This window comes from Artemia franciscana, chromosome 6 (genome assembly GCF_032884065.1).
Source record: "Artemia franciscana chromosome 6, ASM3288406v1, whole genome shotgun sequence".
In the NCBI taxonomy this organism is placed as follows: Eukaryota; Metazoa; Arthropoda; class Branchiopoda; order Anostraca; family Artemiidae; genus Artemia; species Artemia franciscana.
The window spans coordinates 11,128,544-11,146,445 of record NC_088868.1 but is presented as its reverse complement, the minus strand read 5'-3'; the positions used below and the strand labels follow the sequence as shown (position 1 = coordinate 11,146,445).

The 17,902-nt window shown below is 34.8% G+C and overlaps 1 protein-coding gene across 3 annotated transcripts in view; it reads left to right on the top strand.

Annotated features, from left to right (window-relative positions):
• Positions 1–681: 681 nt before the first annotated feature.
• The window catches only part of LOC136028041 (uncharacterized), a 71,426-nt gene continuing 54,205 nt past the window's right edge, over positions 682–17,902 (top strand). For all 3 annotated transcript variants that reach the window (XM_065705631.1, XM_065705634.1, XM_065705632.1), the window contains exons 1-2: positions 682–762; positions 10,732–14,679. In XM_065705631.1, coding sequence (XP_065561703.1) covers positions 10,889–14,679 — 3,791 coding nt within the window. In that variant the 5' untranslated portion in view covers positions 682–762; positions 10,732–10,888. The remainder of the gene's footprint in view (positions 763–10,731; positions 14,680–17,902) is intronic.

Below are 17,902 nucleotides of genomic sequence, written 5' to 3'. Positions count from 1 at the left end.
TTCTTTGCCACAAATTTTCCTTCCATTATTACTTAAAATTTTTAATATGAAATATACAAACAAATAAACTTATTAAAAGTAAATCCTTTACTAGATGTTTCCCAAAGAAATTGCCTACAGACTGATCTGGGTACCCGGCTGACTGGCCATATTTCAAACAGTAGGTTTTACAAAAAATGTTTTTCAATCCCGCTTTCTAGGGCTATAATGAAAGAAAAATTGAGATGTCTAGGCCACGTTCTGAGCCTGAACGATGACAGATTGCCGAAGATTGCCCTTTTTGGCCAAACGCTTGGGCAAAACGGAAAGCAGTTCGTCCTCGTCTGGGGTGGGAAGATGCCATAAATAAAGATTTAAAGGAAATTAACACTTCTTCGGAGGTTGCAGAGGGAAGCCTTGAATAGATTGGGTTGGAGGAGGAGCGTGCGTAGCTGTGTTGGTTTCAGGCGACTTGGTGCTGCGGTGAGTTATTAGTAGTAGTAGCAAAATGATAACCCAAAGTTCGTTTAAAAGTTAAGTTTATTCTATCCATAAATGGTATATATTCATGCGGGCAGTCTAAAGAAATTCAATTCATATTCATACCCAGCTGAAGAAGTCAAACTAGTTTGAGACACGTGGTCGAATAATAAAATTCCCACCATAGCGGCGCAGAGGTATTCAACTGAAATTGCCTTGAGTCGACCAGTTGATTTTCTGCAGTTGGTGATAAATGATAAGCCGCAGGGGACTTCAGTTAAAACGTCAAACTTGTCAAAGCAGGTCAGCTTGTGCTAAAATTTTACGCTGGGGTTTAAAAGAAAAATTTAATGTGACGGGATTTTTTGGTAAATTCTAGTGTAGCTACTTTAAGCTTTCTTCGATAGGGGTCAGGCTAGGAAATTGAGACTTTCAGGGATTGGTCTACAGACTAAAGTATGTCCTTGAAAGGTATTTTGAAGTAACTACCTCCAGAGGGTACCGACCTTTTAAATTGATCTTGTGCTTAAATGAATTACGAAAAAAAAAACAATTTTAAGCTTCACAAATTTTCTCAATCTCGAGGCCCCTATTTATGTGGTTTGAAATATTCGCACAAGGCTTCATCTCCTAAATCTAGAAAAAAACATTGTTATGGCTTAGAGTTCTACTTAAATAACAGGGATTGCATATTCAAGACTTAAACCAGAAAAAAAGAACCCAGAAACTGGAAATTAAGGTAAAATATTATTTTGTCAAAAACCTTGGCAATACCTTCGCTGAGTACCTTTTGGTCATGGATTCATTATGGAAAGTTAAAATTTTCCAACCTAACCCCTTTCCAAGATGGCAAAAAGTAGCTAAACTAGGTTAGAAATTTAGCCTACTGATTTTTTGCTACCTTGTTAGTATTTTTGGAAGCTTACGGAAGTTCGTATCTCTGATTCGGTTCTGAGGCCTGAAAATTGCATAGAAGACATCGTAACTTGTTTTAATATTGGAAAAAGTTTAGTTTTTTATTAATTTTGGTTTTAGTTTAGGCTACTTTTCTTGGTAAATATTTAGTGGTTGGCTACTTCTGAAGGAAACATACTAGACCTAAATGAATTTTATTTTTATAAATAAATTATACTAATTTATATCATACTAGCTGTTGGGGTGGCGCCTCGCGCCACCCCAACACCTAGTTGGTGGGGGCGCTTCGCGCCCCACCCAAGCCCCCCCGCGCGCGTAAGTCGTTACGCGCCATAATAGTTACGCGCCATTGTAGTTGTGTCCCTATGTCCCACCTGTGAATATAGATAGATATATATATATATATATATATATATATATATATACTAGCTGTTGGGGTGGCGCTTCGCGCCACCCCAACACCTAGTTGGTGGGGGCGCTTCGCGCCCCCCCCAAGCCCCCCCGCGCGCGTAAGTCGTTACGCGCCATAATAGTTACGCGCCATTGTAGTTGTGTCCCTATGTCCCACCTGTGAATATAGATAGATATATATATATGGTTTTAACTACGTAAAACTTGCGAATATACAACATTCTTTGCTGTCCCATTGTCTTTGCATATAAATAGATTGTCAGGTTTACCGACTCTTGAACATGCAACATATAATGGTCCATGGGAAAACAATCTGTATTCAGATCTATACCTCATGATTCTAATGATTGCCCTTGAGCTTTGTTGATGGTGATTGCTAATCGACCATTCCCTGTCCCGGTGTCCCGGTCGTCATTTACATCCCCCTGTTTCCCCCGGTGTCCCCGTTGTAGTTGTGTCCCTGTGTCCCGGTCGTCATTTATATTCCCTGTGTCCCGGGTCCCGGTCGTCATTTGTATCCCGGTGTCCCGGTCTGTATATACATTCGTTTTTTAGTTTTGTTTTTCTCCTTTATTTTTTTCCTTTTTTTTTCTTTTTTAGCTTATTTAGATTTTTAGATTTTTTAGTTTTTTTATTAGTTTTTAGTTTTTTTTTCTTTTTAGTTTTTTTGTCCCGGTCGTCATTTATATCCCCCTGTTTCCCCCGGTGTCCCCGTTGTAGTTGTGTCCCTGTGTCCCGGTCGTCATTTATATTCCCTGTGTCCCGGGTCCCGGTCGTCATTTGTATCCCGGTGTCCCGGTCTGTATATACATTCGTTTTTTAGTTTTGTTTTTCTCCTTTATTTTTTTCCTTTTTTTTTCTTTTTTAGCTTATTTAGATTTTTAGATTTTTTAGTTTTTTTATTAGTTTTTAGTTTTTTTTTCTTTTTAGTTTTTTTGTCCCGGTCGTCATTTATATCCCCCTGTTTCCCCCGGGTCGTCATTTATACTCCCTGTGTCCCGGTGCTTTGTTGATTGCTAATCGAACATTCCTTTTGTCCTGGTCGCTTTCTCTTTGAGTGTCGTCATTTATTTTTTTCTTTTTTAGTTCTTTTAGTTTTTACCTTTTTTAGTTTTTTTTAGTTTTTAGTTTTTTTAGTTTTTTACCTTTTTTTAGTTTTTTTAGTTTTTTTTAGTTTTTTAGCTTTTTTATTTTTTTTATTAGTTTTTAGTTTTTTTGTAGTTTTTTGCCTTTTTTTAGTTTTTTTAGTTTTTTAGCTTTTTTATTAGTTTTTAGTTTTTTTTGTAGTTTTTGCCTTTTTTAGTTTTTTAGTTTTTTAGCTTTTTTATTTTTTTTATTAGTTTTTAGTTTTTTTTGTAGTTTTTGCCTTTTTTTTTCTCTTTGAGTGTCGTCATTATTAGTTTTTTTCCTTTTTTTTTTTAGTTTTTTATTGGTTTTTACCTTTATTTTAGCTTATTTTTCAGTTTTTTCCTTTTTTTTAGTTTTTTTTATTTTTATTTTTTTAGTTTTTTACCTTTTTTTAGTTTTTTTAGTTTTTTAGCTTTTTTACTTTTTTTATTAGTTTTTAGTTTTTTTTGTAGTTTTTGCCTTTTTTTAGTTTTTTCAGTTTTTTTTTTAGTTTTTTATTGGTTTTTACCTTTATAGTTTTTTTAGTTTTTTAGCTTTTTTATTTTTTTTATTAGTTTTTAGTTTTTTTTGTAGTTTTTGCCTTTTTTTTAGTTTTTTCAGTTTTGACGTCACCTGATCTTTAGTTTTTTTGTAGTTTTTACCTTCTTTTTAGTTTTGTTAGTTTTTTTTTTTACTTATGTCCTGGTCGTCATTTATACTCCCTGTGTCCCGGTGCTTTGTTGATTGCTAATCGAACATTCCTTTTGTCCTGGTCGCTTTCTCTTTGAGTGTCGTCATTTATTTTTTTTCTTTTTTAGTTCTTTTAGTTTTTACCTTTTTTAGTTTTTTTAGTTTTTTAGATGAAATTTTTTTTTAGTTTTTTCCTTTTTTTCTTTTTAGTTTTTTATTGGTTTTTACCTTTATTTTAGCTTATTTTTCAGTTTTTTCCTTTTTTTTTAGTTTTTTTTTTATTTTTATTTTTTTTAGTTTTTTACCTTTTTTTAGTTTTTTTAGTTTTTTTAGTTTTTTAGCTTTTTTACTTTTTTTATTAGTTTTTAGTTTTTATGGCACTTGGTATTAACCAAGTGACATATAGCAGTCGCCAATTCTGTCGGTCTGTCTGTCTGTCGGTCTGTCGGTCCCGGTTTTGCTACTTTAGGCACTTCCAGGTAAGCTAGGACGATGAAATTTGGCAAGCGTATCAGGGACCGGACCAGATTAAATTAGAAATAGTTGTTTTCCCGATTTGACCATCTGGGGGGGAGTGGGGGCCCGGTTAATTCGCAAAAAATAGAAAAAATGAAGTATTTTTAACTTATCAGCGGGTATTTGGATCTTAATGAAATTTGATGTTTGGAATGATATTGTGTCTTAGAGCTCTTATTTTTAATCCCGACCGGATCTGATGACATTGGGGGGAGTTGGAGGGGGAAAACCTAAAGTCCCGGTTTTGCTACTTTAGGCACTTCCAGGTAAGCTAGGACGATGAAATTTGGCAAGCGTATCAGGGACCGGACCAGATTAAATTAGAAATAGTTGTTTTCCCGATTTGACCATCTGGGGGGGAGTGGGGGCCCGGTTAATTCGCAAAAAATAGAAAAAATGAAGTATTTTTAACTTATCAGCGGGTATTTGGATCTTAATGAAATTTGATGTTTGGAATGATATTGTGTCTCAGAGCTCTTATTTTAAATCCCGACTGGGTCTGATGACATTGGGGGGAGTTGGAGGGGGGAAACCTAAAATCTTGGAAAACACTTAGAGTAGAGGGATCGGGATGAAACTTGATGGGAAAAATAAGCGCAAGTCCCAGATACATGATTGACATAATCGGAACTTATTTGCTCTCTTTGGGGTAGTTGGGAGGGGGGGGGAGTAAGTCTTAAAAATTAGAAAAATGAGGTATTTTCAACTTACGAACGGGTGATCGGATCTCAATGAAATTTGATGTTTAGAAGGATATCGTGTCTTAGAGCTCTTATTTTAAATCCCGACCGGATCACATGATGGGGGCGGGGAGTTGGGAGGGGGAAACCTAAAACTTGGAAAACACTTAGAGTGGAGGGATCGGGATGAAACATGGTGGGAAAAATAAACACAAGTCCTAGATAGATGATTGACATAAACGGAACGGATCCGCTCTCTTTTGGGTAGTTGGGGGGGGGGGGGGGGTTAATTCTGAAAAATTAGAAAAAATGAGGTATTTTTAACTTACGAATGGGTGATTGGATCTCCATGAAATTTGATTTTTAGAAGGATATCGTGGCTCAAAGCTCTTATTTTAAATCCTGACCGGATCTGGTGACATTGGGGGAAGTTTGGGGTGGGGAGACCTAAAATGATGGGAAACCCTTAGATTGGAAGGATTGGGATGAAACTTGGTTGGAAAAATAAGCAAAAGTCTTGCATACGTAATTTACATAATTGGAACGGATCCGCTCAATTGCGGGGGGGGGGGGGTAATTCTGAAAAATAAGAAAAATAACGTATTTTTAACTTACGAAGGAGTGATCGGATCTTCATGAAACTTCATATTTAGAAGGACCTCGTAACTCTGATTACGATCTTATTTTAAATCTCAACCGGATCAAACGTAATTGGGGGGGGGGCAGTTGGGGGACCGGAAATCTTAGAAAATACTTAAAGCGGTGAGATCAGGATGAAACTGGATGGGAAGAATAGAAACCTGTCTAAGATACGTGACTGACATAACTGGACCGGATCTGCTCTCTTTGGTGGAATTGGGAGGGGGGAGGTAATTTTGAAAATTGAGGTATTTGTAACTTACGAAAGGGTGACCAGATCTTAATGAAATTTGATATTTAGAAGGATCTTGTGCTATAAAGTTTAACTTTAGGTTCTGACCTTCTCACAAGTGCCAAATGAGCTCTTGGCTCTTGGCTCTTCCGACCTCGTCCAAATGAGCTCTTGGCTCTTCCGACCTCGTACCATATGAGCTCTCGGCTCTTCCGACCTCGTCACAAGTGCCATATGAGCTCTTAGCTCTTGTTTTTGTAGTTTTTGCCTTTTTTTAGTTTTTTCAGTTTTTTTTTTAGTTTTTTATTGGTTTTTACCTTTATTTTAGCTTATTTTTCAGTTTTTTCCTTTTTTTTAGTTTTTTTTAGTTTTTAGTTTTTTTAGTTTTTTACCTTTTTTTAGTTTTTTTAGTTTTTTAGCTTTTTTATTTTTTTATTAGTTTTTAGTTTTTTTTGTAGTTTTTGCCTTTTTTTAGTTTTTTTAGTTTTTTTAGTTTTTTAGCTTTTTTAGCTAGGATCAGGGTGACGTCACCTGATCCACAGATCCACACACAGACAACTTCTTTTTATATATATAGATAGTTATAAAATATGTTATGATTATACATGATATGGACTATAATAGGTAAAATTATAGCAAACAGTATTACTGGCTTTCGTATAAAGTGAATATTCCACTCGATGCCTTTTTTTATGCTCTTTACAAATATAATAATTGCTTCTACCGGATATTCAGATTTAAGCATCTTTTGACCTCTTAAAAATGACCTAAATATGGGGTATAAAAAAGGCTTAAAACATTGCTCTCAAACTTTATAACATTGGACTCAAACTTACTGTTTCATTATAAATCCATTTTTTTAATGTTATTTTATCCACAAGCTCTGATTTTAAACGATTAAACTGGACAAATAAATTTTGTCAATGTTATGGCGTTTTCTTCTTCCTTGTCGCCGAAATTTAAATTAAAGCATGCGTTTTCGGTCGTTTTTTACAAAATAATAGGATATTTGAAATAGCAAATCTGTAATAGTTTTGAAACAAATTTGGGCTATATATTTGCACATCAGGGGGGTGGGGGTAAAGCATAGCATATATTAAATACGTAAACTAACCATTGCTGTTTTTAATATAGTTAAATTTATAGCAAACAGTATAACTGGCGTTCATAATAGCCGGCTTTCATATTTTCGACCAAAAACGCATGCTTTTATTTAAAATTCGATGTCAAGGAAGAAGAAAACATCATAACATTGGAAAAATTAATTTATCCAAATTAATATTGGAAAATCAGTGTTTGTGGATTTAAATAACATTAAAAAAATTTATTTATAATGAAACAGTAAGTTTGAGATCAATGTTATAAGGTATTGAAGGTTCAAGACCAATTTTCTTAGCCTTTTTTTGTAACCCACATTTAGGTCATTAGCGATTATTATATTTGTAAAGAGCCATAAAAAAAAAAGACTGAGTGGTATATTCAGTTTATACGAAAGCCAGTAATACTGTTTGCTATAAATTTACCCAATAATTAAATAAGTTATGCTAAAATATATTTCTTAATATTCTTGGTTTGTACCATTTCCAAATATCGGTCAATGTTCCTATTACCTGAACAGTTGTTTTTGGGTCATAAAACTATTGTTAATAGATGCATTTTGACTTTTGGAACATCTTTTCTCTCTTGCAAAATTACCGCAAACTCACCGTTAGAAAGTTATTATATATTTGCACATTAGGGGGGGGGGGGTAAAGCATAGCATATATTAAATGCAGCAATGGTTATTTTACGTACTCAATATATGCTATGCTTTACCCCACCCCCTGATGTGCAAATATATAGCCCAAATTTGTTTCTAAACTATTACAGATTCGCGATTTCAAATATCTGATCAACGAATACGGAAATGATTGCAATTCCATATGTATAAATACAAGAGTATTTGGGCCGGAATAACTCCATTACGGTGAGTTTGCGGTAGTTTTGCAAGTGAGAAAAGATGTTCCGAAAGTCAAAATGCATCTATTAACAATAGTTTCATGACCCTAAGTAATTGTTCAGGTAACAGGAGCATTGACCCACATATCTTGGCTGTTTTTCTGACAATCCCCCCCTCCTCCCGATGGTCGCACATTTGCTGTATCCCTAATTATATTTATGCCTTTAAAAAACATAAAATACAGTGACATTTTGACTTTATAATATGCAAGACGTTTACATGAATCAGATTATCGTGTTTGACTTTGTTGCTATCTACTTTTTTCGAATTATTCCAAATAATTTAGACTAACTGCTTTTCGCTATCTTGGAGAGTGGTTAGGTTAGGAAAAATGAAACTTTCAGGGATGAATTTACAGACTAAATTATGTCATGGGATGGAATTATGGTCAAAATTGGTATTATATTAACCGGAATTTTGAAGTACCTACCTCCACTCCTTCTCCCTCTGGAGGGCACTGGCGTTTTATCACCTATAAAAATCTTCGTGTAAAATTTTAGTTGATTGACTTTTGGCTATCTTGGAAAGGGGTTAGGTTAGGAAAATGAAACTTTCAGGGATGAGTCTAAAGGCTAAAGTATGTCCTGTGAAGGTATTTTGAAATACCCACCTCCACTCCTTCTCCCTCTAGAGGGCCCTGACCTTTGATGACCTTTAAAAATATGTGTGTTATAAAAGTGAAACCTTGTAGAATAGATCTGCTTGAATGAAGTAGAACAAAATTGTTTTCAGCTTCACAACTTTGCTCAATCCCAATTTATGAGGTTTTAAAGATATGCCAATACATTTCCTAAATTTTGAAAAAGAACATTGATATGGCTCAGAATTCTACTCAAATAACAGGAATTGCATTTTCAGAACTAAAGGCAGAGAAAAGGCAACTGGTAACTAAAAATTAAGGTAAAATGTTGTTTTGTCAAAATTTCAATAGGTATAGACCTGTCATGTAGGTGAATTTCAGGGCCTCTAGAGGGAGAAGGAGTGGAGGTGGGTACTTCAAAATACCTTCCCGGGACATTCTTTAGCCTTTAGACCCACCCCTGAAATTTTCATTTTCCTAACCTAACCTCCTTCCGAGATAGCCAAAAGTCAATCAACTAGAATTTTACCAATCTTTGTTTTATAAAAGTGAAATCTTGCAGAATAGATCTATTGCTAAAATGTATCACTATAAAACTATTTTCAGCTTCACAGCTTTGCTAAATCCCAATTTGTGAGGTTTCAAAAATCTGGAAACACATTAATTAATTTTAGAAAAAAAAAACCATGCATATGGCTTAAAATTCTACTCCAATAATAGGAATTGCTTTATTAAAACCAAGACCGTCCTATAGAAAATGAAAACTAAAAATTAAGGTGTAAAGTTGTTTCATCAAAATTCCAATAGGTATACCTGAACAACTATCAAGTAGGGTAGGCAAATTTCTAAGATGTAGAAATCAGGAGAGGGTTAACATAGTAGCTTGGCAATACCTCCCCGGAGTATGTTTTTGACCCTGGATTCATTAATGAAAGTTTTATTTTACTAACCTAAGCGCTTTCCAAGATAGCAAATAGCATCTTGTCTAGAAATTTGCCCACATTATACTTTATCAACATTTCGTTTTGTATTATTTAGCCAAGACTAAACTTCATCGAGTCGAGGGTCTGTTTAAACGACGAACCAGCGTCGGTGTGACTAGATTGATTTATACGAAAAAGGGGGGAGGGGAGAGCAAATATAATATTCAAAGTTTAGGGGACGTTTTCATCAATGATAACCCCCCCCCCCCAAATACAGGCAGTTTTCAACCAAAAAACCGAAAAAAAATTAGGAATGAATATCATAATATTTTAAACAGTCAATCCTTATTCATTTTTGCTCGTCAGTAATTTTGGTTATGATCGTGATCTTTTTTTTTTCCGTATGAGGAGACATAAAACACCGCTCGAAATAAAGATTGTTCTTGGTAAAGTGCAAATTATGTTTTGGTCTTTAAAAGGTAGAGAGGAGTGTTAGCATTACTCCTCATTATGGTCCCAGGGACTGTGGGGGATTAAGTCTTCCGAAAGACATAATTATTAGGGTTTTCGACTATGCTGAACAATATGGCTATCTCAAAAGTTTGAACCAGTGACTTTGGAAAAAAATGAGCGTGGGAAGGGGCCTAGGTGCCGTCCAATTTTTTAGTCTTTTAAAAAGGGCAATATAACTTTTAATTTCCGTTAGAATGAGCCCCCTCGTGACATTCTAGGACCTCTGAGTCGATGCAATCACCCCTGGAAGAAAACAGCAAAATAAACAAATAAACATGCATCCGTAATATGTCTTCTGGCAAAAAATATGAAATTCCACATTTTTGTAGATAGGAGATCGAGACTTCTACAGTAATGTTCTCTGATACATTGAATCTGATGGTGTGATTTTCGTTAAGATTCCATGACTTTTAGGGGAGGGGGGTTTCTCCTTATTTTCTAAAATAAGGCACATTTTCTCTGGCTCGTAACTTTTAATATGTAAGACTAAACCTGACGAAGCTTATATATTTAAAATCAGCATAAAAATGTAACTCTTTTGAGGTAACTATTGGTATCAAAATTCCATTTTTTAGAGTTTCGTTTACTATTGAGCCGGGTCGCTCCTTAGTACAGTTCGTTACCACGAACTATTTGATACCTGCGCACTGAGGATTCGTAAGCCGATTACGATCTCTGTATTCTTGATCTCTGATAGCTAATTATACAAAGTCCTTTTGTCTTTCCTTTATGTGAAATTTCGGGTTTTTGATCCAAAAGGGATAAATTTGACTGTTTCAAGAAATCTTGAATTTAAGAGCAAACATCTTTATTTACTAAAACTATAGATTTGTGAGAGAAGTGTCGATTAAATTATGCCTTTTTAGTGACATTTCTATGCAGAGAATTGGACTACAGTTTTTGAACATAAGCATTATTTCTTAGTAGTGTTCAAGGTCCCTCCTCCAATTTTGTAAAAATAGAAATGCTATAACCCCCAATGTTTTTTTTTTTACTGGTCCCCAACCCACTTTTTATATTTATGTTATATTTTAGTCTACAGTAGTGTTACATGTTTTATGTTTCAGGATTCAAAACGGAAAGACACTTTTTTATTTGCCTTGGAGAGCTTCCTGGAATCAGACGACAATTAAAACTCTCGAAAGTCGTCGTGGAAAAATTGAATGAGGTTCAGTAGAAACTAAAATTAGAAATGGTAAGCGAAAGAGAACAGAAAAGGAAAACATGCAATCTGATCTGATTTTATGTGATCCAGAAAAGAGTTCAGCCAGCAACTTTAAATCTGAAAATCATTCCAGTATAACATATAGCAACATTCAAAGTAATAAAACTATTATTGAGGGAGCAGATACTAAAATTATAAGTGATGAGCAAAAGAGAACAGAAAAGGAAAACATGGAATTAGAAAAGACCAGAGTTTTATCTGAACCAGAAAAAAGTTTGACCAGCAACTTAAAATCTGGTTCCACCACAATTAATAGCAATATTCAAAGTGATGTATTTAGAGACAGAGAGAAGAAAAGACTGAGAATGGAAGGTACTGGTTTTTCAACTGACCAAGAAAACAGGTCAGATCGTCTTTGCAACTCAAAAAGAGAAATAAAACCAGGCAACACCCGAAACCCTCTGAAATGTACAAATATGTTCAATCCAATAGCTAGCGTAATAGAAAACATCAAGGAAACTGGTGTAGAAAAGCAACTGAATAGCGATATACGTATTTCTAATCCAAAAACACTTTCAGGGAGCCATAAACAGGATTTGCCCTCTAGGTTAGGTGGAAAAGATTCTACTAACATTGTCAAAATCAGAAATGCTTCAAACTCAATAGCTAGAACAATTTATAGTGATAAAAATCAGCCAAAAGAAAAGAAAATTGTAAGATCAGAAAGTTTTTGTTTTCTTGACATAGAAGACGGTTCACATCATCAAAACAAAGCAACAAAAGCTGTGATGAAAGGTTCGCCATTGTATTTTCCAAAACGTTTTCCAAGTTTAGTAAAGAGCAAAATTTGCAGTGATAAAAAGAAGCAAAAAAAGCAGCTTAGTTCAAGAAGCACCAAATATTCATCAGACAAAGAAAGTAGTTCTAAGCGCCGTGGACGGGAACTGGAGCGTGTTGTGAAAATTCCCATTTGTAGTTGTGAAAGTAGAGGCTCTCTGAATAAAACAAATAATAAGGGTAGAAGTGAAAAGTACAAGGGAATTAAAATGAAAAAGATAAGATCAGAAAGTGCCCAGTCTTCATTGGTTAATGAAATTAATCCTAAGTTTCGTGAAGGAAGATTGGAGGGAAAACTAAAAGATCGCATATTTCGTTGTGAAGGTGGAGATGCACTGAGTAAAACAGATAATAAAACAGATATGGCAAAAAGTGATAATCGTGAGGAAAACGAAGAGGAAAGGATAAGATTAGAAAGCCGTTACATCCCGTTTATACCGGAAAGCAGGTCTAATTCTCTTAAAGAAAAACCAGACAGTAAGTTGACTAATTCCCCGAGCAAGTGTCCAACTGGAAATATTTCGAACGGATTAGAAAGTAAAACAAAGAAGTCTAAAAGAAAAAGCTGGTCTGTAGTGAATGTAAAGAGTAGCTCTGGTAAAGAAGTACTAAAAATATTTCCAAGCCTAAGAAAAGATACAGGAAATAATAAAAGCTCTTGTGTAAGAGAGGAAGCACAGAAATATCTTCTTTCTCCGATGCCATCTCTTTCTAGCAATCCCAACCAAGACTTAGATTCTACCAACATTGTCAAAATCAGAAATGCTTCAAACTCAATAGCTAGAACAATTCATAGGGATAAAGATCAGCCGAAAGAAAAGAAAATTATAAGATCAGAAAGTTTTTGTTTTCTTGACATAGAAGACGGTTCACATCATCAAAACAAAGCAACAAAAGCTGCGATGAAAGGTCCGCCAATGGATTTTATTGCAAAACGTGTTCCAACTTTAGTAAAGAGCAAAGTTTGTAGTGATACAAAGAAGCGAAAAAAGCAGCTTAGTTCAAAAAGCACCAAATATTCATCAGACAAAGAAAGTAGTTCTAAGCACCGTGGACGGGAACTGGAGCATGTTGTGAAAGATCCCATTTTTAGTTGTGAAAGTGGAGGTTCTCTGAATAAAACAAATAATAAGGCTAGAAGTGAAAAGTACAAGGGAATTAAAATGAAAAAGATAAGATCAGAAAGTGCTCAGTCTTCATTGGTTAATGAAATTAATCCTAAGTTTCGTGAAGGAAGATTGGAGGGAAAACTAAAAGATCCCATATTTCGTTGTGAAAGTGGAGATAAAATACAGCCGAAAGAAAAGAAAATTATAAGATCAGAAAGTTTTTGCTTTCTTGACATAGAAGACGGTTCACATCATCAAAACAAAGCAACAAAAGCTGCGATGAAAGGTCCGCCATTGGATTTTATTGCAAAACGTGTTCCAACTTTAGTAAAGAGCAAAGTTTGTAGTGATACAAAGAAGCGAAAAAAGCAGCTTAGTTCAAGAAGCACCAAATATTCATCAGACAAAGAAAGTAGTTCTAAGCACCGTGGACGGGAACTGGACCATGTTGTGAAAGATCCCATTTTTAGTTGTGAAAGTGGAGGTTCTCTGAATAAAACAAATAATAAGGCTAGAAGTGAAAAGTACAAGGGAATTAAAATGAAAAAGATAAGATCAGAAAGTGCTCAGTCTTCATTGGTTAATGAAATTAATCCTAAGTTTCGTGAAGGAAGATTGGAGGGAAAACTAAAAGATCCCATATTTCGTTGTGAAAGTGGAGATAAAATACAGCCGAAAGAAAAGAAAATTATAAGATCAGAAAGTTTTTGCTTTCTTGACATAGAAGACGGTTCACATCATCAAAACAAAGCAACAAAAGCTGCTATGAAAGGTCCGCCATTGGATTTTATTGCAAAACGTGTTCCAACTTTAGTAAAGAGCAAAGTTTGTAGTGATACAAAGAAGCGAAAAAAGCAGCTTAGTTCAAGAAGCACCAAATATTCATCAGACAAAGAAAGTAGTTCTAAGCACCGTGGATGGGAACTGGAGCATGTTGTGAAAAATCCCATTTTTAGTTGTGAAAGTGGAGGTTCTCTGAATAAAACAAATAATAAGGCTAGAAGTGAAAAGTACAAGGGAATTAAAATGAAAAAGATAAGATCAGAAAGTGCTCAGTCTTCATTGGTTAATGAAATTAATCCTAAGTTTCGTGAAGGAAGATTGGAGGGAAAACTAAAAGATCCCATATTTCGTTGTGAAAGTGGAGATGCACTGAGTAAAACAGATAATAAAACAGATATGGCAAAAAGTGATAATCGTGAGGAAAATGAAGAGAAAAGGATAAGACTAGAAAGCCGTTACATCCCGTTTATACCGGAAAGCAGGTCTAATTCTCTTAAAGAAAAACCAGACAGTAAGTTGACTAATTCCCCGAGCAAGTGTCCAACTGGAAATATCTCGAATGGACTAGAAAGTAAAACAAAGAAGTCTAAAAGAAAAAGCTGGTCTGTAGTGAATGTAAAGAGTAGCTCTGGTAAAGAAGTACAAAAAATAGTTCTAAGCCTAAGAAAAGATACAGCAAATAATAAAAGCTCTTGTGTAAGAGATGAAGCACATAAATATCTTCTTTCTCCGATGCCGTCTCTTTCTAGCAATCCCAACCAAGACTTAGATATTCAGAAGACTGGATCAGACATAAGTCATGCTAGATTTAAGTTCACTTCACTTTGCAACGATTACAGCGTTGCAGCGTTACAGCGTGAAGAAGACAATGGCGATGATTTTTTCACGTTGGGTGATGTTCAGAGTCCTGATTGCAACTCTCTGAGAAACTTGAGAACTGAAAGATCAGAAAGCAAAGGTGAAAATGATGCTGCTTTAAGCGATTTTGAGACTTCAAAAAATGATGAACCAATGAACCTTCCTGCAAAAATAAACAGTTTGAGACCTCATAGTAACCTGAAACCAGATGAACCCTCAAGACGGGATCTTTACAGTCCTATTTCAGAGGCTTCTTCTCCACAGTAAGTAGTGTATCATTTTCCAGTATTACTGAAGCATTGAATTCTCAGCTTTTTTATCTTAATATCACGTAGCTACAAATTATTCGTTTTGTTTTCATTTCTTATAACTGGTTGAGCTTTTTTAATTTCTCCTATCGTTTATCCTATAAAACATTATCGAGTTAACTTACTAATCATACTTCAAATTTGGAAGAAGTTTTTATCACCTTATTCAGGCGAGGATTTACCAATAGGCCCGGAGCGCACAATGCCAGGGGGTGCAATTGATTATCACTGAGGGATTTTTTTTTCTTAGTGAAAACTGGACTTATGTGATGTGTCGTCTAATTACCTGGTGTACTCCCCCACCAAGCTATCTGTTCACAGAAAAGTGATTCCAAAACAATACATGGAATCCTTGGTCACTTATAAACTGACAGATGTCTCCCGAGAATGGCAACTGAGAGTTCGATTCGATATCAGCTTCTCTTTCATTATTTTTGGCTCATCAATTATGATCTGTTCGGTACATCCACTGTCCCCGAATTTTCTATCCCCGATATATATATATATATATATATATATATATATATATATATATATATATATATATATATATATATATATATATATAAATAAGTTGTTTGTCTGTGTGTCTGTCTACTGACGTCATGTTTGTGTGTCGACTGACGTCATGTTTGTCAACTGACGTATCTATCTATATATATAAAAATGAGTTGTTTGTCTGTGGGTCTGTCGAGTGACGTCATGTCGTCATGAAGTTAGTTGTCGTCATGTTTGTTATGACGATGACGTCATAAGTATTTAAGAAAATGGTTCAAAGACAAATTTTTATTTGTAAGAAGATCGTGGACGGAAAAATGTTTAATTGTAAAATGACTGAAGAACCTACAATGGCAACAGCCGAGGAAGCTGCTCAAAGTCTATGCCAAAAAACTTGCGGCTGATAGAGAAAGTAAGAAAAGAATGCGTGCCGAGGAATCACAAGAACAGCAAGAAAACAGGCTTGCGGCTAAAGAACGCAAAACCGCGCAGTTAGATGAAAATCCACCTGGACAGCGAGAGTCAAAACATATCAAAACTGAAAATGATAGCGATGATTGGGTTTGGGATTTTGACTTGGATAAGGTCATCAATGCCTACCAGATTTTAGTTAAAAAAACAAAGGTTCGGCGATATGTATTTCATAGTGACGCTGAAAAATAAAGAAGAAAAAGAAAACTGAAAAAAGAAAAAAGGTAAAAAACTAAAAAACTAAAAAAAAACTAAAAAGAAAAAACACTCAAAGAGAAATTACAGACCGGGGCACAAATGACGACCGGGACAGAGGGAATATAAATGACGACCGGGACACTCAAAGAGAAATTACAGACTGGGATACCGGGACACAAATGACGACCGGGACACAGGGAATATAAATGACGACCAGGACACAGGTATTTAAGAATATCGTTCAAAGACAAATTTTCAATTGTAAGAAGATCGTTGAAAGAGAAATTTCTAATTGTAAAATGACTGAAGAACCTACAATGGCAACACCCGAGGAAGCTGCTCAAAACGAATGTATTCAAGCCGAAGCAGCTGAGTTGGTAAAGCGTTATGTTTCAGGTTCTAGGTCCGAGAGGCTCCAGGTTTGAACCTTGGCTTTAGCATTAATACAAAAGAAGAAAAAAAAACTAAAAAAGGTAAAAACTACAAAAAAAACTAAAAAGAAAATACTAAAAAAACTAAAAAAGCTAAAAAACTAAAAAAAACAAAAAAAAGGTAAAAAACTAAAAACTAAAAAAGAAAAAAAAACTAAAAAAACTAAAAAAAAGGTAAAAACTACAAAAAAAAACTAAAAAGAAAAAAAAACTAAAAACTAATAAAAAAACTAAAAAGAACTAAAAACTGAAAAAGAAAAAAAACTAAAAAAAGGAAAAAAAAACTGAAAAATAAAGGAGAAAAAGAAAACTAAAAGCCGGGACACAGGGAATATAAATGACGACCGGGACACTCAAAGAGAAATTACAGACTGGGACACTGGGACACAAATAACGACCGGGAGATATAAATGACGACCGGGACACTCAAAGATAAATTACAGACCGGGACACCGGGACACAAATGACGACCGGGACACAGGGAATTTAAATGACGAGCGGGACGCTCAAAGAGAAATTACAGACTGGGACACTGGGACACAAATGACGACCGGGATACTGGGAATATAAATGACGACCGGGACACAGGGAATGTTCGATTAGCAATCACTATCAACAAAGCTCAAGGGCAATCATTAGAATAATGAGGTATAGATCTGAATACGGATTGTTTTTCCCATGGACTATTTTATGTTGCATGTTCAAGAGTCGGTAAACCTGACAATCTATTTATATGCACAGACAATGGGACATCGAAGAATGTTGTATATTCGCAAGTTTTACGTAGTTAAAAACATATATATATCTATAACGAAAAGAGAAATATTTTCTCTTTTATCTATATTCACAGGTGGGACACAGGGACACAACTACAATGGCGCGTAACTAATATGGCGCGTAACGACTTACGCGCGCGGGGGTATATATATATATATATATATATATATATATATATATATATATATATATATATATATATATATATATATATATATATATATATATATATATATATATATATATATATATATATATATATATATATATTTATATTAGAGAGAGAGAGAGGGGGAAGGGGGTGGGACAACTTTCAATTGAAGTTTCTGTCATCTTTACGCTAAAGTTTGACTCTGTCTCTCAACTCTACTTTTTCAACTCTACTTTCATATCTCTACTTTTCAACTCTGCTCCGCTCTTTGCGCTAAAGTTTGACTCTGTCTCTCAACTCTACTTTTTCAACTCTACTTTCATAACTACTTTTAAAGTCTGCCCCGCTCTTTGCGCTAAAGTTTGACTCTGTCTTTCAACTCTACTTTTTAAAACAGTAAAAAACTTTAGCGTAAAGAGTGGGACGTTGAGGAGGGAACAGGCCCTTTTATATACGGAGTAATTTCTGTTCATTTTAAGTTTTAATATCGCTCCTTACTTTCAGTTAAAAAACTTGTTTTTTATTTAATTTCTGAACGTTTTTAAATTAAGGCATGTTTTGATTTTGGCTCTCCGCACATGAATAATTAAAACGAAATTTACACATTAATTTAATTTTATGGCTAAATGGCTTTCTCATAGTTTTGATCGGA